General features: G+C 37.8%; 1 protein-coding gene across 2 annotated transcripts in view; it reads left to right on the top strand.

Annotated features, from left to right (window-relative positions):
* The window catches only part of LOC113444500 (uncharacterized), a 58,616-nt gene extending 32,786 nt beyond the window's left edge, over positions 1-25,830 (top strand). The window contains exons 6-20 of one of the 2 annotated variants that reach the window (XM_026713287.2): positions 44-164; positions 354-446; positions 4,466-4,626; positions 5,311-5,396; positions 5,547-5,630; positions 6,116-6,178; positions 10,277-10,354; positions 10,456-10,544; positions 10,781-10,817; positions 11,922-12,070; positions 13,408-13,470; positions 14,616-14,691; positions 19,304-19,388; positions 20,387-20,474; positions 23,413-25,830. In XM_026713287.2, coding sequence (XP_026569072.1) covers positions 44-164; positions 354-446; positions 4,466-4,626; positions 5,311-5,396; positions 5,547-5,630; positions 6,116-6,178; positions 10,277-10,354; positions 10,456-10,544; positions 10,781-10,817; positions 11,922-12,070; positions 13,408-13,470; positions 14,616-14,691; positions 19,304-19,388; positions 20,387-20,474; positions 23,413-23,523 — 1,384 coding nt within the window. In that variant the 3' untranslated portion in view covers positions 23,524-25,830. The remainder of the gene's footprint in view (positions 1-43; positions 165-353; positions 447-4,465; positions 4,627-5,310; positions 5,397-5,546; positions 5,631-6,115; positions 6,179-10,276; positions 10,355-10,455; positions 10,545-10,780; positions 10,818-11,921; positions 12,071-13,407; positions 13,471-14,615; positions 14,692-19,303; positions 19,389-20,386; positions 20,475-23,412) is intronic. The other variant, XM_026713288.2, reaches the window with a different exon arrangement.
* Positions 25,831-26,837: the final 1,007 nt, after the last annotated feature.

The following is a 26,837-nucleotide window of genomic DNA, read 5'->3' as shown; positions in this document are numbered from 1 at the left end:
ATAGAGTAGAAATGTAACAGTTTGCATTTTGACTGTTCACTAGATCTGGAGAGATAACACCCCAACAAGTTGCCAAGAACATTATTGCTGCTCTGAAAGAAGATGGGAAAGCAGGTCCTAACCTCCAGGCAATTGCTCAGTGGAATGAGGAAGAGATAATCCAGGTGTGTTCAGTGAGAGGAGTATTACTTGTTTCTTGAAAAAGGTATTCTCTAAATTGTATTCCTCTCTTGTGCTGAAGCTTTCTGATGTGGATTTCAGGGTGAGATACTTTGTAGTTTACTTGTTTAAAGTACTTTTTCTGTAGAATAATTATAAAACATGTTTTATATCATAAATCTCTCTTTGCTCAGATGGCTGAGGAATCCACAGCTCGTTACAGAAGCAAACAGCCTCTCTCACTCTTGGATGGAATTCCAGTGTGCTTAAAAGAAGAAATTAAAGTGGTACACACATTTCATTTTTTTTGTGCTCAGTGTTGTTAAAAAGGAAAACAAACATTAAGGGTATAAGAAAGAAATATTAAGAAAGCATAACAGCACCTTAATACTATCAGTTGTTTTGTGCCTTGCATTAATATCAATACTATAATATCTGTATACTAAAATACAATGCAAGAAATTTGAAATACCATATATTGTTCTTGCTACATCTCAAGATGTTAAAGAACTAGAAAAGGGAGCAGAAAAAGGAATCCAAAATGATCAAGAGAGTAAAGTAAGTCCCTTATGAAGAAATGTTTCAAAGTTCTTTTTTTAAAAAAAAAACAAATTTTATTAGTTTCTACAAAACAATACACAAACAAACAAAGCATAGACTATAATAACATAAAGGATTTTTTCTGGAAAGGCCAATAGAACATCTTATTTAAAAACAGAATAAATCCAAATTATCACATACAAACACAATTTAATATATATATTTACATTATTTGTTCAACTTCATATCTTATCCCAGCTTCTCCTTATTTCTCCCTTTCATTCTATTATTCAAATTATATTTCTTACTAAAATTTTTTATTGCTTTTCAAGGACAATATACAAACAAACAAAACATAAAACATAAAACATATTTTCTGAAAGTTGCTTGATCCCGGGTTAAAACTCTTCGTACAGACACAAATTCAAAAATCATATTCATTTTATATACCATTCCATATCTTATTACCATTTTCAATTTTCTATATAGCTTCTTCCCTCTTTTAACTTTCTTAGTTTTATTTTATTTATCTCATCTCAGTTCAAATCATAATACTTGTCATTCTTTGTCTGTTCTATTTCCAGCTATCCATTCATCTTTTCTCTTTGAACAAAACTTCTCCTGTACACTGATTGGAGTATGATGCCTTTAACTCTTTCCCCTAACCTAATAATACTTAATATAACACATAACTTGTATTGGGATTCTGTTTAGTACATTCTAAAATTACACAAAGTATTTTATAAGAAAAAACAACAACAACATCAAAGGAACAAATGTAGCTAGGACCACTATCAATGCCATTAAAAAATTAATCATACATATTAATACTCATTTATATCTTAAGCATTTTATTCTAAATACACATATAAAAACACAATCTTATGTACCTTACAGAATCCCTTTTTCAATTAAATTTACCCATTGTCTCTAAATGAATTTTGTTTCTTTAAATCTTGCTTCTCACCATTGAGGCTTCTCATCCCTTCCTTTCTCCCTTGCTTATTCTTCTCCTTACCCTTTTTACCCCTTTGTCTCTCCACCTCCCTTTTCTTCTTCTGCTTTCCCCCTTTCTGTTGTTTTCTAACCTTGTATCCACCTTTCAACTCATTTTTCTCTTTTTTGGTTGTTTTTTCAAGTCTTAAAGTCCCCTTTTTCTTTTCCTCTTTCTCCTCCTCCCCAAATAGAATCACTTGTTCACCAAAGATGGCTTCTTCTTTATCCCAGTTGTCCTGCTGCGCAGTCAATTTTTCATAAGTACATACCGCCATTTCTAGAAATTGAAAAAGAGTGCCCAAAGTATCTTTCCCTTCTTGTTCTTCTTTTTTGTATTTTTGATATTCAATTTTTAATTCATCCACAAACAATGCCATTATAAAGAGAAAATTTTTTTTCCAAAACAACCACCCAAGTGCTTTTAATCAAGAGGTTCCAAAGTCACCAAACAATCCAAATAAACTATTTCTTTTAGCACTTTTTTCTTTCTTCCATTTCTCTTTCTGGGGTTGCTGTTTAATCACAAAGTTCCAATTAGGGTATATCTTTTTGAAGTCTTATTAATGTTCAATAGCTCTTTAAAATTCTAGGCAGTCATCTCCTTGTTTTCAAATTCTACTCCAATTTTTTAACTCTCCCTTCCCACTTACAGCAAAAAAGATTTTTCTTTAAATATTCAGAAATCCATATCCCTTTAGCATTAGCATTTAGCCTTTAGCATTTAGCATATACCTCCAATGCAGGTTTTCCAATTTCTCATAAAGTTCTATCGCTGTTACTTTTGGAAGGAGGGTGAAAAGAAAAAAAGTTTTCCCTTTAATTTCCATTTGCCACTTAGCACAATCTGGAAACGATGTATCTTTAGTAAGTTTTAAGTTCCAGGGTACTTTCACTGTTACTTTGTCCCAGTCAGCAAAGATCACTTTCATTTCTTCACAGCTCCTCCTGCACTTTCTTTTTTCGGCTGAGTTCTTCTATGTGGTGGCCATTGCTGACTGCTGCTCAGCTGCCTTTGGAAAAGGGGGTTTAGCCGGCTACGGAAGAGAGGGGCGATGTCTCTCAACCCTGCCAGAGCCCCCCTGCCTTCGCCACCTTCTACGGAGGTGGCTTAGTCCTGAAGCCGAATGGCTCGGGGCACTCGGGTAGTGAACACAGGCAGAAACTGCGTACAGTCGCGGATTCCTGCCTGCTCCGAAGCGCTGCAGACTGGAAATCCAAATGTTTCAAAGTTCTTTTTAAAGCAATAAGAATATGATGCAGATTCATAAAAGAATGCTGTTTTATAATAGTGGAAATCTATCATTCATGAAGCTGAACACAGGGAGACTGACATAAAAAGTTCTTCATACAGCAGCATATATTTAAATTACTGGTTCACAATCATTTTGGCTTAATGGCTGTATTTCAAAAAGAGGTAGAGATGAAAAGGGCTATGACAAAACCCCTAAATTGTATTTAATTATATATGGTTAATAGACATTTGCTTCATCTATATAATGTTCATTTCTGCCATATTAAAAATTAATGATAGCAGATTTGTCGAGGCATATTCTAAAATTTGCTATCACAAGATGTAATGACAATCACCAACTTGAAGAGATTTTTAAAAAGATAGGAAGAATTCTTGGAGTTTAAACTATCAATGGCTGCTAATTAACATGGTTATACACAGTTATGCATTAGATACTGTCAAAGTAATATGCTGCTCATTATAATGAGTTTGCTGTGTTGTGGAATTTGGCAAAGTAAGGAGCACAACACTGAGGAGAAGAACCATGTTTGTTGTAATGATCATTGCGTGTCTGCTTACAAGATGGATTTTGAGCAATGGAAAAGCAAAGATTTTTTTTACAGAAATTGTTGGATGCAAGGCAAGAAATCCTAGAAATCTTATTAGCTGACCAGTTTGAGGAAGTTACGCACATCCTCATTTGCATATCTGGGGTGAGGTCCATTAGGCAAATTCCCCAGCTCCCCTGTCCTTTCGTGAGGGCAGAGGAGCTGGGAAATTAATTGTGAACAAGGTGAAATGGTGAGATCACCAGCTGATAAGAAGATGGAAGGTTTGAGTGTCACTAAATTGCAATTCCCTTATAAGTGTGCCCCTTGGGCTAAGCTATGAGTGACAAGGAGGCTTCTGTTTTTTTAGTCTAGATGGGATTGCAGGGGGGCTTTGAGATGGAGTCATTTGGGTCTGACAGGAATTTCTTCCCAGTAGTGGGATTCAAAAATTGTTGCCACCGGTTCAGTGGGTGTGGCTTGGTGGGCGCACTTTGTGCATGTGCATGTACTTCATGTGCATGCGCGCCAAATGTGCACTTTGCGCAGGTGCAGAGGCATTTGCGCAGATGCAGAAGTGTTCTAACTTGTCTCCTGCAAGCCTGCACGATCCCGGTTGCTTCAGCAGCTGCCGTGCAGGGCACTATGCTCCGTACAAAGCAGCTGTGTGTCAAATTCAGCCGATAAAAGTGAGTATGGAAGCCCAGGTGGGCAGGTGGGCCCAACAGCAGAGTGGCGGAGAGAACCAGTTCGGTCTCCACTGCTTATTGCTCCTACCGGCTCGCCCGAACTGGGCCAAACTGGTTGAATACCACCACTGCTTCTTCCCCAAAGAGGAGAACTTAAAAGGATGCATTTTCTTACAAAATTGTGTTCTGTGTGGTTTATTGCCATTGTATTCCCTTTAGTCAGGAATAAATTATCTATAGTACTGGGTTGTATTTATAAAGAATCCTACCACAGAACGAATACTTTTTGGTATATTTATAAGGTGCCCTATCACCATCGAAGTGGAACTGTATACTTGGGCAAAAAGCCAGAGACTGAAGATGCCACTGTGACAAAGAAACTGCGGGAGGCCGGTGCCATTATCATTGGTGTCTCGAACATGCATGAATTGGGTATTGGGACCACTGGATGTAATCCCAATAGGTAAAATAATATGTATTCACTAAATGGATTTTCATTCAAATTGTTTCTTTTGAGGGCTAGAAAGGATAGTTAGAAAAATGGTTACATTTTTGACATCTTGAATGATAAAATTGTGTAATGAAAGCTTATTGGAGGATGGAAGGTGAGAGAAGAAAGATTTAAAAGTTCCACTGGGTGGTTACATTGTTTCCAGAAAAAAAGAAAAAGCATGGCAACTCTTTGAATTTTTGTGCTAAATAAGCTTCCTGAAGGCTACCTTCCTTCTTTCTTGGTAGCAGTGGTGCCTTTCTGAACTGAGCTGTCTTAGCTTGCAGGTATGAAACTAGTGGGGCTGGAAAAGCTTTTCTGTGTACCTGTAGGCAAGCAAAAGAGAGAAAAGCAGCTTTATAATACTAAAAGAATGGTATTATAGTGGTTTTGGAGCAATCAGTAACAGTACAAACTAGACTTGACTGCTTCCTCCTACTCTGATCGTTTGCCAGTGCTCTGCTTTCAATTCTCTGCTCGCAATCTTTTTCTCCAACTCTATTGTTCCCATTTTTCCTGCCCCTCTCCTCCCCTTGCTTAGACTTGGCAGCAGATATATTTTTAGTTTTGCTCGTGGCAGATTGTAAGATACTTTCTTCCCTCCTCACCAGCCTTCACTATGATGGTCTTCAAAATACCTATTTATTTTATTTCTAGATATCATGGTACAACTAGAAATCCATACAATCCCCAGCATTTTACTGGTGGTAGTTCTAGTGGATCAGCAGCAGCAGTGGCTGCAGGTAAGGCTAGTATTACAGATGAAAAAGTGGAGAGTGGAGTTGAAAAACCAAGCCAAATTACAGCACCATTTCCAGATTAGGTGGTGGAAAAATTGATGGAGAAAATAATTTTATTTAATGTAATTTTCTCTGAATTCCATTTTTCTTTAGGCCTCTGTCCACTGGCTGTTGGTACAGATGGTGGTGGTTCAGTGAGAATCCCAGCTTCTTTTTGTGGTATTGTGGGACTGAAAGGTAAATTCTGATAGAAATGTGAAAAACAACTAATTCTGAGGGTCATATTCTTGAAAATGAAAAATATCAATTTATTAAAATCACTTATACAAAATTGAGGGCATAAAAATTGAAAGAAATCAAACAGGCAAGAAGGCTGTGGTAGTGTTGTGATCAAAGTACCATCCCTTTGTATATGCGTTGACACATGTACAAAAAGGGCAGAACTTTATGATGCTGTGGCCTTTGTGTTGTCTGTTTCGACTGCCGTGTGGATGCTGGTGAATGTACTATTGCAATTCAGCCACCTGCAATCTTCCAAACCCAGTTCCTATATTTAAATTCAAGTTGAGTTCATTTACTTGACTGATGCTTGAGCTAAGAAAAGGAAGCACTAAGCTGGATTGGTCACATTTTCTCTTAGGCTGTATCATTTAGTTCTCTGCCTAAAGTATTTCTGACATTCACTTTGTAATTTTAATCATTCTGCTCTATGTTGTCTGCAGGTACATTTGGACGGATCAGTGGATTTGGGTGTCATCCTCTTTCATATTCTACTGTTGGCCTTGGTAAGATGTCTATAGCTGTATATAGATAGGGTGTCCTTGGGAGAAAAAGGAGAAGCTACTTTCTATGCCATTACTTTAATTTAAGTGATATAATTCTTAGTTTTGGGAGATACTTCGCTTGTTTAAAAACTGATGTCAATGATCCGATTGACAGACCCAACCAAGCAAGTACAGTTATGAAAAGTTGATCTCTTCTTGCAAAACCTTATTGAGTACATAATTTTGGCACAGATTAAGGCAAAACCAGCTCTAGCTAATTCCCGCACAATCTTGTATAATTAAAATATAGACTTCTTCTTCCCCTATTGATGCAGGGTACATTGTCCAATTAAATGTTGTTGAATTGTTATGAGAAAGTTTCTAAGGTTTTTAGCCACCTGGTAAAGTGTCCTTGGCTCTCACTGTGTTCTTGATGCCTGGAGCCTACATTCCATTTCATCCTTCCCTCCTCCCTAGTCCATTGGCAAGCTGAGAAGTGCAACAGCATAAGCGTGCTTCAAATTTGTCAAGCCAAACCACCCTGAAAGGTGGGAGATATCTGGAAGACAATAAAAACATTTTATTAATAATTAGTTTCCCTCCCTTCCCCATTGGGGCCCCTGGTTTTTGAGGGTATTTCACATGGAATCTCTTTATTAAGCAATCTGCTCTAATATTGTGGACCTTAATCCACCTCACTTCTGAAATCTGATAACCCCTCAATTGCATCAGGTGCTGCAGCTTTTCTTTATAATGCCGGGAGTCTAAAATCTGCTTGAACTCATAGCATTTTTCACACACACACCCCATAACTGGACTTGGGGCTTCTTTCTCAATTGACCTTAGTCTAGAGTCATGGGTCAATTTTAACAAACTACAGTGGAAACTCGTCTACCTTCCCCAATATCTTAGGCAGTTTCAGTTTTATTGTAATTGGGTTGATTATTTTTACAATAGGGAAGGAATCTATGTATTTTGGACCCAATTTTCTGCATGGCAGCCTCAACTTTAGGAATTTTGTGGACAGATACACTTTGTCCCCTAAGTGAAATGTCTCCTGGGGAGGCCTTTTCTTATCTGCCTGCTGCTTTTGGCTCTCTGTGGCTTTATATTACACCATGTGCTTTGAGGAGAGTCTATACATTCAGTCAAGGTATCTGAAGACGGGTGCTCCTGTGGGTATTCTGGCATGGGCACAAATTCCACTCTGATAGCTATCTTAAAAAGAGTGAGACCAGTGCAGATATGCATGCAAATGGCAGAAGCTCCATCCAGTTATTGCTGATAGTGGACATAGCAATGTATGTATTGCTGTACCATGGTATTGGCTCATTCCACGGCTCCGTTCATGCTTGGATGAAACGCTGAACTGAGCTCTTTGGCCTGGGAGGGCCCTATCAGTTTTATGAATTTGTTCCAAAATGTACCCATGAATTGGACACTCTCCCCCATCTCAGATGATGCGTTTTGGCACTCTGTGCAATCAATATATGTGCTGCAGGAACATCTGCAGAAGCCCCAGGTCGTTATAGTGGGGGCCAGCTTCTGGGCTAGAGAGAAGCTCATGCAGGCTACAAAATGGGCTTTGGGAAGAGCTTATGGGGGGTCCTCAATGCCTCTAGATTTTTGTGGTCAGTCCACACCTCAAAAGGGATTTTACTCCCCCTCTAAAAATTGCCTCCACATCAATAGCACCTACCATACCATGAAGGCTTCCTTCTCCCATACTGCCCAGTGTCTCTCAGTCTCATTCAGCTTTCTGGAGGTGTAGGTGTTCTGTCCCACCTGTATCCACAGATGAAACTTCAAGTTATATAGTTCGAATACTTTATGTAAACAAAACCAGAGGCAGAAGATTCACTTGCTCTGTTATCACAGTCCTTTGGCAATCCTCCTAGAATCTGTCCGGCAATTCTGTAAAGTTCATAACTCACAACGCAGTAAATCAGACGCAAGTCTTTCCAAGGCAAGATTCACTTTGTTTCCAGCAAATATTTCAAAGTCGTGCGCTCCCTTATATCCTCTAAGAAAGGGCGTGTCAGTCTCATTAATTAATCCTTTGCTGGACGTCTCTTTTCTAATTGAGATTGACGTCTCAATCTTCTCCTAGTTCTGGCATCCAGCCAGCATCCGGCAGTTTCATCACAGCTTGAATCCTCTGATACACTTTCCCGATTAACAGTTAACACCTGAGGTTTAATTAGGGAAGTAGTTTCAGGGGACAGAGTGGTCTCTGAATCAGGCTCATATCTCAAATCCAGCTCCTCTCCCACTACCTGACTCCCCTCCAAGTCACTTAATAATGCAGGCTCAAATCTCAGTGCTAGATCGTCTTCCTCGCTCGAACTCACATCTGCTGACTGATCAGGTTCAAGTCTCGGAGTCACAACATATTGCAGTTTCCCCTCTCTATTCTTTTGGAGGAGTGCTGCCCCCACTGCCACATCACTGGCATCTGCTTGGATCATAAATGGTTCCTCGGGGTTAGGGTGTTTTAGGACCAGCTCAGCTGCAAATAGACTGTTAAGCTTCTAGAAAGCTGCCTGGCATTCCATTGTCCAGTTTAGTGGCTGGCTGGGTCGGAGTTTTTCTTCCCCTCCTGCTGTTTTCAATAGCTCCATAATCGGCAGAGTGATTTTCACAAATGAGGGGATGAATTGAGGGGATGAATTGCTTATAGAAGCTTGCAAACTCCGGGAAGCTTTGCAGTTGCTTGTGGATGTGGGAGGGCTTGCCACTCCAAAATCACTTTTCCTTTTCCTGGGTCCATTTCCACCCCTTCACAAGACCTTCTATAATTTACATAATCCAGACTATCTATTTGGACAATTTGGAGTACAGCTTAGCATTTAGGAGTTTTTTCAGTACAGCGTACTAGTTTCACATGTGGTCTCAGAATAGATGAGAAGGTACTCATGCAACACTTCATTTATCAATTGCATGAACACAGCTGGGGGGAGGGGTTGTAGTCCAAAAAGCATCACTCTGAATTGATAGCATCCTATTAGTGCAGGGCATATTGTCCAATTAAATGTTGTTGAATTGTTACGAGAAAGGGTTTCTAAGGATTTTAGCCACCTGGTGAAGTGTCCTTGCCTCTCAGGGTTTGTCTTCTTGATGTCTAGAGCCTACATTCCATTTCCCCCTTCCCTCCCCTGTAGTACATTGGCAAGCTGAGAAGTGATAATAGTTGCAACAGCATAAGTGTACTTCGAACTTGACAATTGATATTTGAGTTGTATATGAGAAAACATTGGGAATGAAGGCATGATAGGCAACATAAAACTTTTACAGTAGGTCCTGGTATGTCTTTTCCAAGATGCTTCATTTTTGCAAAATTACAACTTCTACATTGGCCATTGATGTTGATCCTGTATTGTCATCAAACCTCTTAATCCAGTTCTTCCTTGGGCAGCTGAGCTGATTTACTTCTTGTTTGTTTGGTAATAGCAGAAATCAGAAATATTCTTATAACTCCATTGATTGCTCTCCCTGATATGTAAAAAATGTGTTGCCCTCGTAACTGGCCTTTTCCAAAGCATCAGTGAAGACATGTATTTACTGCACAAAATCAACCCTTCATGGGACAAAAATAAAAGCTAGTGGTTTCATCCTTCCAATCACATACTTTATTTCTTTATCTTCCTTAAAAACAATATGTTTTTATCATTATCTGGCGGGACACATGAGGATGAATGCGTGTAATCTTTGAAAACTGCCAAAGTGTTTGATAACTGATACTGAAAAGAAGATATCCTTAAAATACTTTCAAAAAACAGTTTATTGTATTGGAATAGTAAACTTTGAAGATGGTAAAGAATGAAGTGCCATTGTAATTATTTGAAAAGAAAGTCTGTTTGATTTTTATTACTGTTCTTGAGAAAAAGGAAGAGTTATTCTTGGATGTTGCCATTGTACCACATCAGAAATATCCTCCACAGTAAGTCGCCTGACAGAGTACTCCTTTATTTCACTTTTCAAAACAGGCAACAATGTTTTAACACTGTTCTGCTTTCTCCCACAATCTAAGGGGCTATAAAGTTCTCTTAAATTCAGAAATAATTGGAAAGTATAGGACCATTAGAAAAGTGAATAACTGTTTTTTTAAATTTTTGCCAGGCCCTCTCTGCACTTCAGTTACAGATGCTGCTATTGCTTATGCTACCTTGGCTGGGTCAGATTTACGGTATCCATATGGTGCGTATTGCTACTTACTCACTTGAAACACAAGGAAGAAGGGTTTTTAAAAATTGTATGAAATGTCTGTGTCTGTTCTTACTTCTTTAAATCCATTACAGGATTGCACCAACCTGAACCATCCTTCTCAGAAAATGTTAACACTAATCTGAATGGTTTAAAATTGGGAATTGATTGGAGTTTCTTTAAGGTATTTCTTTCTATTTCTTCTCTATTAACATTTTATACCTGGGCAACCAATTATAATATTTTATGGGCAAACTTTGGTCCTTAGATCAGTTTTGAGACATGTTTGTAGTAGAACAGAGAGTTGTGTCATGATTATATGAAATGGTAAAAAACATGGGGAGGTATTGAGTGTCTTTCAATGATTTTGGAAAAATGATGAAAGACACTAAATAAATTGTGTTTTGTCTTATCTGCTAGGCATGTGATTCTGAAATCTTAGCTGTCTGCCAAAAAGGTAACATGCAAATGATCATTAATTTTTGCTGATCAGTCTTGTTTCCTGGCCTGCTGAGTATCTCTTGCTTGTACATCTTGAAGATCAAAAGTGTCTTGCAATTTCCAAATCACTGCATGAGTGTTTAAGGAGTGAAAGTGTTTCAGAAGCTGTACTATGTTCCTGAGAAAATCTAATCTAAGGAGAAATAGGTGCATATTTTGATCCTATGCTATTAATTATTTATCACGATAAAAAAAGATCATGAATACAGGTGAGTGAAGGAGGCTAGGATGATAGCACACTGAAAGCCCAGGGAGTTTAGGTTGCAGGAAGAAAATACATGCTGTATTAAAGGTGAGGTGATTGGAATTCCCAATTATTTTTTGAAGTGAAATTTAGGTAGGACAGCTATGTTTAAACCTCTTCTCAGTGCAATTTTTGATCCTTCAGATCAAATTTGAATTTGGAAACTTTTCCTTGTAGAGCAAAAACAGTTTTGATTTGGAAGTAATTTACTTCAAACAAATATGTGAAGGAATGAATAAGCATTTTTTCTTTGTGATGCCATTGTTTAATTTAAAGAGTGCAAGGGGGTGATGGTCATGGATTTTCCATATTTATGGGAAAGATTGGAAACTTCTAATTAATAAGTTTATTTCTTGCCAGCACCACGTACCAGTCATCCATGAACTACAACAAACAGACCTCTTCCTAGCAAACAAAAATTCATTTGAGCATATATAAACTGATGCCATGAATTGCTAGCACCATCCAGGAGGGTATCATGTATATATTTTATATTCATGGAAGAAAGCTAATTAAGGATGGATTAAAGGAACCAGAGCATGATTTTTCAGTTGTGCAGTTTGCTTGGATGTGTTCTGTTTGGACAGTTTTAAGATGGTCAAAGAGGAGTTGAATGGAATTTTCTATATTATTTTTTACATTTTTGCATCATTGTTGATATCAAAGTACAATATAATGGCTCCATGAAAGTGGAACTGGATTAGACTGTAGCACAAAGATGGTTTTTAAATGTGAATTTAAACTCCTGGCATCTCAATATTTATCTAAAAGTGAAGTTTATTTTTCTTCTTCTTTCTGCTATCGCTGAATGTTCAGCAGTGGAGTTCCTAGTGGACTTAGGAGCCTCAGTAGTTGAAGTATCTTTGCCAGAGATAGAAGAGGCTCGTGTGGCTCATGTAATCTGCATTCTCAGCGAAATGAGAGATTTCCTGCAGCCTGACTTCAACAATCAGTTTGAACAAATGGTAAATGTTGGTTGGGGTCACTATATCAATTGGTATTTTTAACAAATCATGTCAAGGGTCTGCACTTTCTGCCCTTTGTATTCACAAGAATCTGACTGGGTTGCTGATTCCTGTCTGTATATGAAATGCCTACATCAGTATTGCAATGTATCCTGATACTAGCTTGGGGCACAATGGCTCAGTGGTTAAAAACCAGTGAACTTGTCAGCTGGAGAGCTGGCAGCCTGAGTTTGAGACCTGAGCTTCACGCAATAGGATTGCAGTTCTAAACCATGCAAATGTGAGGAGATAAATAAGTATCACTTCAATGGGCAGATAACAGCATTCCATGCGTCTCTGGCATATAGCCATGCTGGGCACATGACCACAGAAATGGTCTTCGAACAATACTAGCTCCCTCGGCCAAGAAAGATGAACACCATCGGACATGACTGAAAGGAAACCTTTACCTTTTACTTCACATTAGATATCATTCCAATTGCTGTTCAGGTTGATTTTAATATGTAGTTAGCAATAGGATGGGGAAATTGGGAAACTTCCAAATCTTATGCATGAAGTTCTCTTTGATCTCAGGATGATTTTATTCATGGAATATGTAATTCTTGGAATCCACGGTATAGTGTCAGAGTCTTGGACCTCCCTCTACACCAAGGCTCCAGACCCACTAGACCTCACTAATCTGTTGCCTTCCTTTGTTATGTGTGACACTGATTGATTTGAAGCATCAGCAGGGATTTTTGTTCTAGAAAAAAGTGGGGTGCTTGCTGTTCACTTGCTTGTTCTTGGGGCTTCCTAAGTGATCAGTGTAAGTAGAAGAGAAAGTCAAAAATAGAAATATTTGAAAGAAATAAATTTAAATAAAAATAAGTATCAATTTCTCAGAAAATATTTCTTAAGATTTCTCTAAATAAATGTGCATTCCTCCTTTAATCTTGCTCTTATTTCCCTACCTTAAATCCTGCCTAATAGAGCCCACCTCTTCCCCATGCACATTTTGCTCCCTTCCTCTCCATCTTGGTCAACTGGATTTTAACTGAATTTTAAATTCATGATGTTTATTGTTTTAAGGATTTATACTGAAGGTCAAGTGTAATTTCAGCAAAATGGGTGGCATAGAAATTTAATAAATAAATGTCTAAAAACTATCAGAGAGAACTGTTTAAAATTACATGCATTTTTGGAAAAGATTTTCTGAAAAATAAATTTTCTCTGATATTTGCCTAAATATGAGTGCATTTTTAAAATTGTTCACTACACTGCTTCCTTGTCTATAGTTCTGCTTTGCTTTTGGTTTTCATTCTATATGGAATACTTACTGTAATGCCTTCGTTTTTCAGAATTTGGAGACTCGTTTGAACCTTGCAATTGCTTCTCAAATTACAGCCCTGGACTATATTAAGGTGAAAAATAAACTGCAGGAATAGGAGAGCTGGGGTAAAAAGCCATTGTTGGTCAGTAATATTCTCCTTGTACACAAGGGGAAAAAAGTAGGAAGAATAGTAAAATGTTGGCTAAATTACAGTCCCTTCAAAAAAGCAGTTAAATCATTTGGCATGCTACTAAAATAACTTTTGAAATGAGCATTTAATATGATTGGATTTTATTAACCCAATCTTTTTCAGTCATATCTTTTATTTAAAGGCTAGACAGATGAGACAAATGTATGTTATTATTTTTATCTTGATGTTCAACATCTTTGCTAATAGAAAACAAACTAGGCATTATATTTTAATTTTACAGCAGTTCCAGCCACCTTTCCTTGATTAGAGAGCTCTGTAATGTTCACAATTAATCTGAGAGATAATTTTATTGAACTAATGGGAGTGTAATGTTTCCATGTATTTCCTCTGTTTTACTTTTCCTCTGACAAAGCAAGAAGAAAAGATTGGAAGTATCTGGTTTCAATTTAAACCCCTTACATTTCTTACTGCATTGTTATAGTTTAGCTTAATAAATTTCAGTAATTTTGGACTGGCTTGGAGTTATATTCAACACATCTGGAGAATACTACTTGGAGAAGGATAGTTTAAATGCTAGTTTGTAGAAGCAAATTAGAATCAAACTTAAATTTATGGAGTTTACTACCATAATTTGACCAATAGAGCTTGTTCAGCTCAGAAATGGAAAAAGACTTCTGCTGCTCATTCAAATTAAAATCTTTCTTCTCCCTCTTCCACTCTTGATATTAGATTTTAAAACTAATACTTTCTTGGATTGCATGCCCAATTATGCTCATAGCTTTCTGACATAATTTTTTAGAAATTGTTTATATTTCAGTGTATTCTGATAGCTAAACTGGCCGTGCATAGTTTCCTCCTTTGTGGCCAATCAGTTGTTTCATTTAATAAATATTGTTATGTCTCTTATATGTCTACGGAATTTCTACTAAGCATTATAAAAATAGTCAGCCAGTAATTTTACTATTTGTTCTGGGAGTGACTGTAATATTTAGATTGTAAGCATTTAGCTGTATTGACTTATGCTAACTATAATATTTATAGATCTCGAGTTTGTTTTTACTAACTTGAGTTTTGTCTATTTTCAGGCAAATCGGCAGCGGAGTCGAAGCATGGCTTCCCTCAAAGAGATATTTTCAAAGGTGGATTGTCTCCTTACACCAGGTACTTGAAAGTTAAGAGCAACCTTATATATTGTGTTAGACTTAATCTGATGCTAACCATGTGGCAAACTACAATCAGCAAAAGGTTGGTAATCCACAACTTTGGCTTGCATTGGAATCAACTTCGTGCTACCTCACTAATATTCATGATAGTTCATTTTGTGTGAGTTTTTTTTTTTTAGCTTTACAAATATGAAACATTTTCAAAACACCTGATGGTCTGAAGAACCTCAGGATCATGGCAGATAAAATGGGAAAGAATGAGACACTCACATTCCTTTGGGGGAGCAAAAGAGACCCGGTAGTTAGAATGATTGTATGTACCATTGTTTCACTTATTTTTCTATGCAAAAATGGAAGTGAGGGGAAGCTAATGCTACTGTGATAAAGGTAGCCCTTGACTTACAACCAATTGATTAATGACCATTTGAAGTTAAGACGCTCAGAAAGGGTGCTTTATGGTCCACAAAGCATTTTCGGCCATCATAAAGTATCATGTGCTGCCCATCCCCAGTCACGTGGTAGTGATCTGAGCACTTGGCAATCGGTTTCCCCTTACGACTGGTACCCAGCATCCTGTGATCGTGTGGTGGCCATTTGCTATGTAATCTGTTTGCTTCTCCAGAAAGTCAATAGGGAAAATGGCAGGGAAGATTGCAACCTGTTGCCTTCTGCCAAAGAATTTCCCCTCCCCTCCATGCATGGCTCAAAGACATCCTTTGTCAGCCTGCAGAAACCTGGATGTTTGAGAGAAAAGAGATTATTCAAAACAGTTTTACCTATCTTAAAGACCAGAATTACTCTGTAGCTATTTGGAAATTTTATTGCCAACAATTTGTTGCTACGAGGGAAGGTGAGTTTTTATTGAAGGACCTTTGTGCTGGTTTGTCAAGTGTGTTTTTTCTTTTAAGAGAAAAGAGATTATGGTTTACCATATAGAGCTTTGCAATAAGCAACCACGAATTGAAAATAATTGAAAAGTTCTTTAATAGTGAACAAAATTGGAATCAATATGGTAAACTAGTAATGGATTTAGAATGCAGGTAGTCCTTAACTTACAATAGTTCATTTAGTGACCTTTCAAAATTACAACAGCACTAAAAAAGGTGACATATGACTGTTTTCCACACTTACGACAGTTGCAGTATCCCCATAGTCATGTGATCAAAATTCAGATGCTTGGCAACTGACTTTGATATTTGTGACAGTTGCAGTGTCCTAGAGTCATGTGATCACTTTGTGTGACCTTCTGATATGCAAAGTCAATGGGGAAGCCAGAGTCACTTAACAACTATGTTAGTAACTTAACTGTGATTCCCTTAACAACTGTGGCACAAAAGGTTGTAAAATGGGACAAAATTAATTTAATAAATATTTCAGTTAGCAACAAAATTTCTGGACTCAATTGTGGTCATAAGTCAAAGTCTACATGAACTAGAAAACTTTTTAGAGGATGAAACAAACACGAAATCAGACTTTTTTAAAGTTTAATTATTTTCTTATTGGACCTATTGATTTGTTACAACTGTTGATCAGTAGGCTGTGCAATTAATAGAGTCATTAAAATTGTTTTTGTTATTTTTTTAGTTTTTGTGTATTTTTGTATTTTGTACTTCTGTAATTTTTTAATTTTTTCTATAAACCTAGTTAAGAAATGAACAAGAATAAAAAGAAAAAAGAAAAAGGCCTTTGTGATCCCTGTTTGCCATTATTTTCTTCTGAAGAGGAGGAAGGGAAGGCAGATGGTTCTCTGACTCAGCTGGGGTTCCACATGTTGTCTGCTGAAAATAAGATTCTGGAGGTCTTTATGTGTCCTCTGCATTATACAACAGAATTGGTGCTAGTCTGTCATCTACTTACATCTTCTTTTCTCACTTTCTCCCATTGCCTGGGCTGCCTCTGTCTGATCCTTGGAAATAAAAACCTTTGGCTCCATAGATTTAGAGAAAAGATACTTTTACTAGGAAAGAACTGAATGCAACTTAAATCAGGCAAGTTCTGAGGCAAAAACGCACAAAGCCTCAAATTGAAAACAAATTGTAGAGATGAACCCCTTGAAGCTAGGGCAAGCACCAGCCAGGAAATGTTTTGAGAAAATCTTTGATTCAAGTGTATCATCTCTGGATATTGCATTCCAAAGCTAAAAGAAATGACCTTGTAGAGAGAAGCAAAACTCAGATCAGTAGTTACAAAGCTGCAAAGAAAAAATCTCCACTGAATTCTCCCACCCCCATTTCTGTAGCAGTAGTAGCAAGTAGCAAGCTAGCTGACGAGACTCACATATGAGCAGCCAATAGACAAAGATAGAGTTGGGTTGAATACTTCCTTCTTCTGAAGAAGGTAGAGCTATTCTGAAGGGAAAAGCTATTCTAAACTAGGTGGGAAAAATATAAGCCCTACCTTCTAGCCAGCAGAGGTGGAATCAATCTGTGGTTCCATCTTCAGATGATTTTCTTCAAAGAATTTACTGGGAGTAAATATGGCAATGGACTTGATATGACTCCTATTTTTTGAAACTTGGAAGATCTCACTAAGCCAAATATTAGAAATCCATTACAAGAAATCCATTACAAGAACATTTGTGTTTGTGTCATATAATAATGAGGACCTGCTGCTCCACCCCTTGGCATCACTAGGTTGCATGGCTTTGTCCCGGAAATGGGTGCCATTTTCATAATGGCCACAATTCATTGCAGCCACTCCAAAAATGGGGCCTGCTTTCAGGACAGAGCTACACAGCCTAAGGATGCGGAGAAGTAGAATGGCCTCATTTCCCAATGTCAGCACCAGAGCCCTTCCAGAGGTAAGTTTATGATGGGGAATGGGAGATGGAGCCCAGTGAGGTGAGAAGCAGGCTCAAAGCCTGTGGGGACCCATCATGGGGGGTGGGGAAGCAGGCATAAGGTGTGTGGGGATCTAGCAGGGCAGGGTGGGAAAGAGATAGGTTGGGGAACTACTGCAGCATCCCTGCAATCAGTATCCCTGCAATTGGTTGTAAGGATGAGTGTCCACAGGGGCGCTGCAGTAGCTATAACTTTGAAACTGGGCCATAAGTAATTTAAGTCTGTCTAGGTTTTAACTGTCACTAAGGAACCAATTGTTAAGTTGAAGACTGTACTGAAAAATTCCTTAAAGCTGATGCTTTGTGATTGAAGCATGGTGTTGAGGCCCACTGCCGGCTGACGGAGCTGTCAGCAGAGTAGTGAGGAGGTTGGGGAGGAACCTGGGCAGTCTTGAAGGCTGAGGAAGGTGTGGATGAGGGCTCTGCATCAGAGGCAGAGATGGGGCCAGGGCAGGCTAGCAGTCATCATCTGCCTTCAGACTTAGACAGCAGTGAGGCGGGGGAGTTTCTGGAACCGGTTCCCAGCCTGTGCATGTGCAGGGCTACCAGAAGACAACAACAATTGAGAAAACAGGGTCGACTCAGGAGTAAGGCCACATCTTGGAGATGATTGGCCTCTCCCATAGGACATAAAAGACAAGAGAATGGGACATGAACTTTTGCAGGAAGCAGTTAATTCATCTGGTCGATTCAGCCTTGAAAAGTTCTGTTTGACTCTGTGTCAAGTTTGGCCTTGCCCTGCGTTTGGCAATTCTCTGGCAGCATTCCAAGTCTGATAAGGTGGATGTTTATAAACATTCCCCTGAAAGACTGTTTGTGAAGCCTTACAGACTGTGAATGAACGTAATCCACAGCCGTGGAAATCAAAGAGGTTTTGCCAGAATTAAGATTGTGTTTTATGCTTTCTAAGGAAGCCTAAATCAGAACACATGGTGAATTTGTTTAGCGAGTGTTTAGATTGACGTTTGCAGATAGTTTGCAATAAAAACCTCACAGTATGGTTTCCAACTAAGGACTTTGTGTTGTAGAAAGAAGTAGGAGAGTTTTCATAATTGGTCTTACCAAATGACTAAATGAAAAACAAGGAAAATTGGTCTATGAAGTTAATGTCCATCATTATGCATATATTAATGCTCAGATTAAGAAAAATAATCTAGAAGGGATTTTGCTGTTGAGGAGGATGAGAAATTAGAGAAATTTGGGATGAATCCCTTGAATGTAGTACAATGGCTGATTAATGTAATCTGTTTAAAAGGAACATACAAGAGAAAGGGACAAGTACGTTGTATATAACATACTTAGTCCTACTTAGAAATCCAGGTGGTAATGACTATCAAATGTTCCTAAAAACAAAAGCAGTTTGACAGGAACCACTTACACAACTAAGTGATGGGCTGCTGTTCATTGGCTATGTGTCAAGCAGAAGTGATATCACTACCAGTTCAGGATACTTAGATTTGATTTTATGAAAGTATGTTGTACTTTAAAAGCTGAAAACTCATTTCATTGGGAGTCAGATGGAATATAAATTTAATGAATTGTTTGCTAAAGCCATGCAGTTTATTTATAAAATAATTATAAATTTATAAAGATGTGTATATTTTAAACAGTATATTTGAATTTCCAAAGCAACATAGTCAAAATGTTTTTGTTAAGGAACTATTTTAATAGATTAGTACGATTTTTCATTTTTAATTTAAAAGTTCTATATAGATGCATAACAGCTGTAGAAAATAAAGTCTATAATTTTGTAATTTTTGTTTTGTGTAAGGTACTGCATGCTGTGCACCAGTAATCCATGAATCAGACCTCGTGACTGGATGTAGTGATGTTCAGACAACTCTACGGACCATGAAGTGAGAACAAGATTGTGTGCAATAAAAAAACAAAGTGACACCTACAAAATAATAAATGAGTGGAATGAAATCAAGCTTCTAGGCTGCGGTGTTGAGCTGGTGGCCTGCGGGCCATGTGCGTCACATACAGGCCACACCCACCCCTGCTCTGCAAGTGGGAAAAATGTCATGAAAGATTGTTTGACAGCAACGTGATGCAGCAAGTTTGACACTCAAGTTCTAGGCCATCTTTTTAGTTGTTTCCCCCAGTCAAGAATAAGATGTGGATGATACCTACAAAGCCAGATTCCATATCTTCAAAGAGATATGCAACCATTAACACTTTAGTTCAATTTTTAAAGAAATAATTTTATTAGTTTATAATTGTAACAATAAAAATTGAAAGAAGAGTAGAAAGAATAACAAATGTAAAGGAAGAAATTTTATGAGTTGACAGAAGGAAGGAAAGAAAAAGAAAAGAAAGGGGAAAGGAAAGGAGTGGAGTACTAGTACGTGAGAACAGGTATGATTTAGTTGCCATTACTGAAACTTAGTGGGGTGAAATGACTGGAATATAATGATGGAAGGATATAAAATTTTCAAAAGAAACAGACATAACAAAAGAGGAGGTGGAGTTGCATTATATGTAAGAGATCACCAAGGATGACAGCCTCCTAAAATGCATATGGGTTCATAGAAAAGGAAAAAAGAACGACCTAGCCATAGGTATCTCCACTGGTGGATGTGTAGAAAGTATGGCATAATTTTGGCCTGTTTATCTTTTAACATTCTTTCCATTTAAATGTATTTGTTGGCTGCTTAACTCTTGGATTGCTACAACTTGGCTATACAGCAACTATTAAAACCATCTCTGTTAGTTAGAATTATAAGAAGAAAAATATTCTTTGTGCTTTGCCAAATACGTTCAAAGAAGCTTGGATTTACAATCTGCAGAGAGTTCAGTACTTCTTTTCCAGAATTTTTCACATTATTAATATTGTTTCCATTGATCTTTCCAGATACATGCAGTTGGCCAACTTGACAGGCATTCCAGCCCTAGTGGTACCAGTTGGATATACAATTTCAGGGCTTCCCATCAGTTTACAAGTAAGTTATTACCTTCTGTAATTTGGTGTGAACTCAGTGAATGCAATTAAGAATAATCTTTCTGATTAATTCATCCACCTACATTCATCCAGTTTCTTTTTTCCAATTTCTGAATCTTCATATGTGGCCATATTCCTTCCTAGCCCTTGCTAGGCCAATAATCACAGATGGTGGAAATATGTTTTATATTTCTACCAAATCCTACTGAAACGCACATCTTTTTCCATTCCTTGCAAACTCAGGGTAGCAAATAAAAATGTATTATTTAGTCAAATATTAATACCGATGCCTTTTTAGAATGAGACTCAACTATTCTATGTGTTTGCTTAACAACTTTTCAAAAATAGAAAGGTATCTACTTTCTATTACAGAAGCTTATAGCTTACAGAAATGATATTCAGGTGTAATGTGTCTTGTGTGGCAGATTGCTCTCAATATATCTTATTGTGAATATGAAATCTTTTTTAATACAGTATGAATTTTTAAAAAGAGAAATTGGGAAGTTGTCCATAACCTAGAAAGGGAGTTAATATGCCATAGCATTCCTGGCATTCCTAATGTGTTGGCAAAAGCACCCACTCAAACATTTGTGAATATGACCAGTTTTGTTTCAAATATATACTAACAAAAGTTTATAGGTAGTCCTATAGGTATAGGTATAGATGGTCACTTAGCATTCATTCAAAGTTACAACCGATTTCCCCAAGGCTATTTAGGTTCAAAATTCTGACAGTTGGCTGTCCAGCTCTCCCTGCAGTCAAGTAATTGCACTCTGGGTATTCGGCAACTGGCCCACATTTACAACCATTTGCAACATTATGTGACTGTGGTTTATATTTTTTGCCAGAAACTGATAGTTCCAGTTACCAGCAAAAACATTGAAAACATCGTAAAATTGGTTGTGGTCATGTTGCAATCCACTTAATTACCAGCATGACTTACGACCACAATTCTGTAGTTAACTAATGTAGATATATGCATAACAAACCCCATCTGGGCCTGAGCTATTGGTAATCTCCAAAGCAGATAATCTAGGATGATGAGAGTTTGGTCCAGTGCAGGGGTGTCAAACTTTCACTGTCATGTTATCACATGATGTATCGCGACCCCCCCTTCACTAAAATGGGGTGGGCATGGCCAGTGTGTGATGCATCCAGCCCATGGTCTAGTGGTTTGACACCCCTGGTCTAGTGGTTAAGGTATCAGGCTAAAAAGTGGGAGGTCAGAGTTCTAGTCTTAGCTTAGCCATGAAAGCCAAGTGGGTGATCTTGGGACAGTCACTCTCTTTCAGATCAACTCACTTCATAGGTTTATTGGGAAAGTAGGAGGAGGAAGGTGTATTGGCTATGTTCACTGCCTTGAATTATTTGTAAAAATACTGAAGATGAGCTATAAATAAATGACAATTATATCGGGGCTTCCATCTTTGATAGCATTCCAGCCATCTTTGCAGTAGGTAGCTAGTTGTCATCTCTGTTTTTTAAGTGTGTAAATTAATCAGGTTAGACTGAAAGAGGATGGGAAACTTAGACATCCTTTTCCTTTTCTGGTTATTCTTTGGGAAATAAGTTTTTAAGAAGAGAACAAATAGGCTAGACAGAGCACCTAGAAGAGTCCCATTTTATATCATGTTTTATGCTTTTCTCTCAAATCTCTATTTAGAGTGCATGATACATACCAGCTGGACTAAACTAATTAACATACAATTGTCTTTCCTGAGTCTTTTACAAGATTGAGCCTGACCTGGAAATGAATGGGCTTCTGACTGTATAACATGTTGCCTCTATTATGTAAGAAAGGGTATTCTGTACTTGATTATGAAGTCTTTAAAGAAGATCCAAAAGTTAAGTTTTCCAAAATATAGGTGTGGCAATTCTAATTGAAATAAGGTATTCTGATTATATTTTGGTGACCTGGTTTGGTTTGAGCCCAGTGAAAAATGTTGATTTTAATCTCTACACTCTTGGAAAACCTGGGCTATTGGTTCCTAATGCAAACCATTCTTTCTTTTCTTTACCCACAAAAGATACCACCACAAAAAACATTTCCTCTAATGTCCCTTATTCTGAAGCCTGGAAGATGACTTTTTTAAAAAAGGGATCCCTATGCCTACCTCCAGAATTCTGCTTATTAATGAGACAGCTTACCTGAGCCTCTTATTTATTTCAATAGAAGACCCATTTTCTAGTTATTTTTGCATTTCCAATTTTGAAAGAATATTTTGGTTTCCACTGAGAAACTTAATCCCTGTACATGCTGATGTAATTAATATACTGTATATCCTGTGAATTTTAAATTGTGTGCTTTTGTTATTGGTTAAAATATATAATACGGGTAGTCCTCAACTTATGATCACAATTGAGCCCAAAATTTATGTTGCTGATAAATTTGTTAAGTGAGTTTTGCCCCATTTTATGACTTTGTCATCTTTGTTAAATGAATCACTGCAGTTGTTAAATTAGTAACATGGTTTTTAAGTGAATCTGATTTCCCCATTGACTTTGCTTGTCAGGTTGCAAATGGTGATCACATGACCCCAGGTAATGCAAATAAATGTGAGTCAGTTGTCAAATATCCAAATGCAAATCAAGTGACCATGGGGATGCTGCAATGATCATAAATGTGAAAAATGGTCATGTCACTTTTTTCAGTACCATTGTAACTTTGAATGGTCACTAAGCGAATTGTAGTTGAGGATTTCCTGTACTTGGAGAAAGCACTTTTGTAATTGTTCCAACAAATAATTGTAGTAATGGTTTTCAAGGTTGTCTAGTTTTCCTTTGGTCCTACTTGTTTTATGCCCTATGTTTCAAAGCTCTTTACAGCCAGAGATCAAATGAGCTTATAGCAACTATCTCTGTCCACTCCCAAAAGTATATTCTGAGAAGATACAGTATCTCAGCAGTTTTTTATAGGTATCTTGCTGTTTCTTTCACAGATGATGACCAAGTGGTGGAATGAAGCGTTGCTGTTCCAAATAGGCCTGAAACTGGAGCAATTTCATGGTACACTAGCAAAACCAATAATTTACTATGATATTCTGAGATAATATGGCTAGCTTCAAAATTCCTTAACACTTCCAGTTCCAATACAGTTATCTGTTTAAAGTATAAATGGCTTAAGGGATGACAGTTAGAAAGGTCTTCAGGACAGATTCACAAGCTCCCATTAAAAAATGCAGAGAAAATTAAATTGGAACGAAACGGTTAACTTACTAAAGGATATACAGTGCTGTAGGTGTCTGCAGTGTTTAGAGTTTATATTGATACGAATTGTTTATAAACATCCAGATGCTTAAGATTTTACGATTGAGCAGATTCTATTCAGATACAATTTGTTTGAATGCATTTTAAATACTGTATGTGACATTTGCATTCAGTATGTACAGGAGAAACTCAAAAAATTAGAATATGGTGCAAAAGTTCATTTATTTCAGTAATTCAACTTAAAAGGTGAAACTAATATATGAGATAGACTCATTACATGCAAAGCAAGATAGTTCAAGCCATGATTTGTCATAATTGAGATGATTATGGCTTACAGCTCATGAAAACCCCAAATCCACAATCTCAGAAAATTAGAATATTACATGCAATCAATAAAACAAGGATTGTACATAGAACAATATCGGACCACTGAAAAGTATAAGCATGCATATGTACTCAGTACTTGGTTTGAGCCCCTTCTGCAGCAATTACTGCCTCAATGCGGCGTGGCATGGAAGCTATCAGCCTGTGGCACTGCTGAGGTGTTATGGAAGACCAGGATGCTTCAATAGCGGCCTTCAGCTCTTCTGCAGTTTGGTCTCATGTCTCTCATCTTTCCCTTGGCAATGCCCCATAGATTCTCTATGGGGTTCAAGTCAGGCGAGTTTGCTGGCCAATCAAGCACAGTAATCCCACGGTCATTGAACCAGGTTTTGGTGCTTTTGGCAGTGTGGGTAGGTGCCAAGTCCTGCTGGAAAATGAAGTCAGCATCCATAAAACTTGTCTGCAGAAGGAAGCATGAAGTGCTCCAAAATCTCCTGGTAGACGCCTGCGTTGACGCTGGACCTAATGAAGCACAGTGAACCAACACCAGCAGATGACATGGCTCCCCAAATCAACACACTCTGGAAACTTCACACTGGACTTCAAGCATCTTGCAGTGTGTGCCTCTCCTTTCTTCCTCCAGACTCTGGGTCCTTGGTTTCCAAATGAGATGCAAAAGTTGCTCTCATCAGAAAAGAGGACCTTGGACCACCGAGCAACAGACCAGGTCTGTTTTTCTTTCGGCCAGGTAAGACACTTCTGACGTTTGTTGTTCAGGAGCAGCTTGACAAGAGGAATACGACATTTGAAGCCCAACGTCCAGGATCCATCTGTGTGTGGTAGCTCTTGATGCACTGACTCCAGCCTCAGTCCACTCCTTGTGAAAATCCCCAACACTTTTGAATGGCCTTTTCCTGACAATCCTCTCCAGGCTGCGGTCATCCCTGTTGCTTGTGCACCTTTTTCTTCCACACTTTTCCCTTCCACATAACTTTCTATTAATGTGCTTTGATACAGCACTTTGGGAACACCCAACTTCATTTGCAATTACCTTTTGAGGCTTTCCCTCCTTATGGAGGGTGTCAATGATGGGTTTCTGCACAACTGTCAGGTCAGCAGTCTTTCCCATGATTGTGATTCCTACTGAACCAGACTGAGAGACCATTTAACCATCAGGAACCCTTTGCAGGTGTTATGGCCTAATTAGCTGATTAGAGTGGGACACTTTGAGCCTAGAATATTGAACCTTTTCACAATATTCTAATTTTCTGAGATTGTGGATTTGAGGTTTTCATGAGTTGTAAACCATAATCATCTCAATTATGACAAATCACGGCTTGAACTATCTTGCTTTGGATGTAATGAGTCTATGTCACATATTAGTTTCACTTTTTAAGTTGCATTACTGAAATAAATAAACTTTTGTACAATATTCTAATTTTTTGAGTTTCACCTGTATATATAGTATAGTATTCTTGATGTTTCTTGCATGGAAAATTTCTTAGAAAGGGTGATGGGCATTTGCAGATTTTTTTTTTAAACCCAACTCTGACAAAACTCTAACAATATATACCCTCTAGTGATATTGCACAATTGTATTTCTTTATAGTTCAGCAGAATGTTAATTTCTTGTGTCAAAATGAAAGCAAATCATTTTACCAGTTCCTATAGGCTTGAGCATCCATGTTCCTTTTCAAAGTGACAGAAAGTAATTGATTCAGAAAATATGATGGGATTGGCATCAGCATCATTAATACAATATTTCATGCAATGGATTTGTTCACTCATCCGAGTTTGTGATAAAATAAATACAATATTCAGAAAACTCTGAAATGTTGATTGGTGTCGCAGTTTTCCAAAGATTAATATTCGAAACTTGAAGTTTGGGCATGTCTCAAAATAGTATTTAAGAAGCCATAGAAATAATCAGATATGGTATTCAGCAGGTTCTGACCAGTTCTGGAGAACTGGCAGCAGAAATTTTGAGTAGTTCAGAGAACTGGCAAATACCACCTCTGACTGGCCCCGCCCCCATCTATTCTCTGCTTCCCGAGTCCCAACTGATCGGCTGGGTCTTCTTTTGTTGCCCTTCACAGGAGAAGGGAGCTGGAAAGCAGGTTAGTTGGGGTGGGGAGGCAATGGGATTTTGCAGTAACCTTTCTCCAGGAGTGGGGAGGGAATGGGGATTTTACAATATCCTTCTCCTGCCACGCCCACCAAGCCACACCCACAGAACCGGTAGTAAAAAAATTTGAATCCCACTACTGGATATAACATACACATTGTCATTCTGAACCAAGCTATCCTTAGGACAAACAATACTGATCACATGAGAAATTTTCAAGAAATAATCTTAGGATGATTGCAAGCACTGTCCTAATAATCACCAGATTAGACTAACTTGAAGTTATCGGTGGATAAAACTCTGGATTTGGATCTGGAACCACATTCTCAGTAGATATTTCACTGAATAATAGAAAGTAGTGTTTTTTTCAGCCTTACCTTACACAACAGGCTGTATTCAATGAATGGGAGCAGAGTACACTGTGCAGGTTTTCTTGAGTTTAGGAGTGGTGGTCTCAAGTTAATGTTAAATTGAACAATATGAGGGAATAAGCGTCTGTAAACAAGTAATTATTCTTTATCCATACCTTTGTAAATGTTTACAAAATTTGTGACTATGAGATTGAAAGTTACAATTCTGTCCTCCTTGATAATGGTATATTGTTAAAATGATAAGAATAAGACTGGTTTCTTAGAAAAGCCTTCCCATTCTTCAACCTAACTAAAATATTCTGGTATAAGGTAAATATAAAACCTTTAGTATACAGGT

This window comes from Pseudonaja textilis, chromosome 2, assembly GCF_049901715.1.
Source record: "Pseudonaja textilis isolate UNSWEBS1 chromosome 2, rPseTex1.2, whole genome shotgun sequence".
Lineage (NCBI taxonomy): Eukaryota > Metazoa > Chordata > Lepidosauria > Squamata > Elapidae > Pseudonaja > Pseudonaja textilis.
Note: the sequence above shows the minus strand (reverse complement) of the source record. Positions and strands in the feature narration are given on the sequence as shown.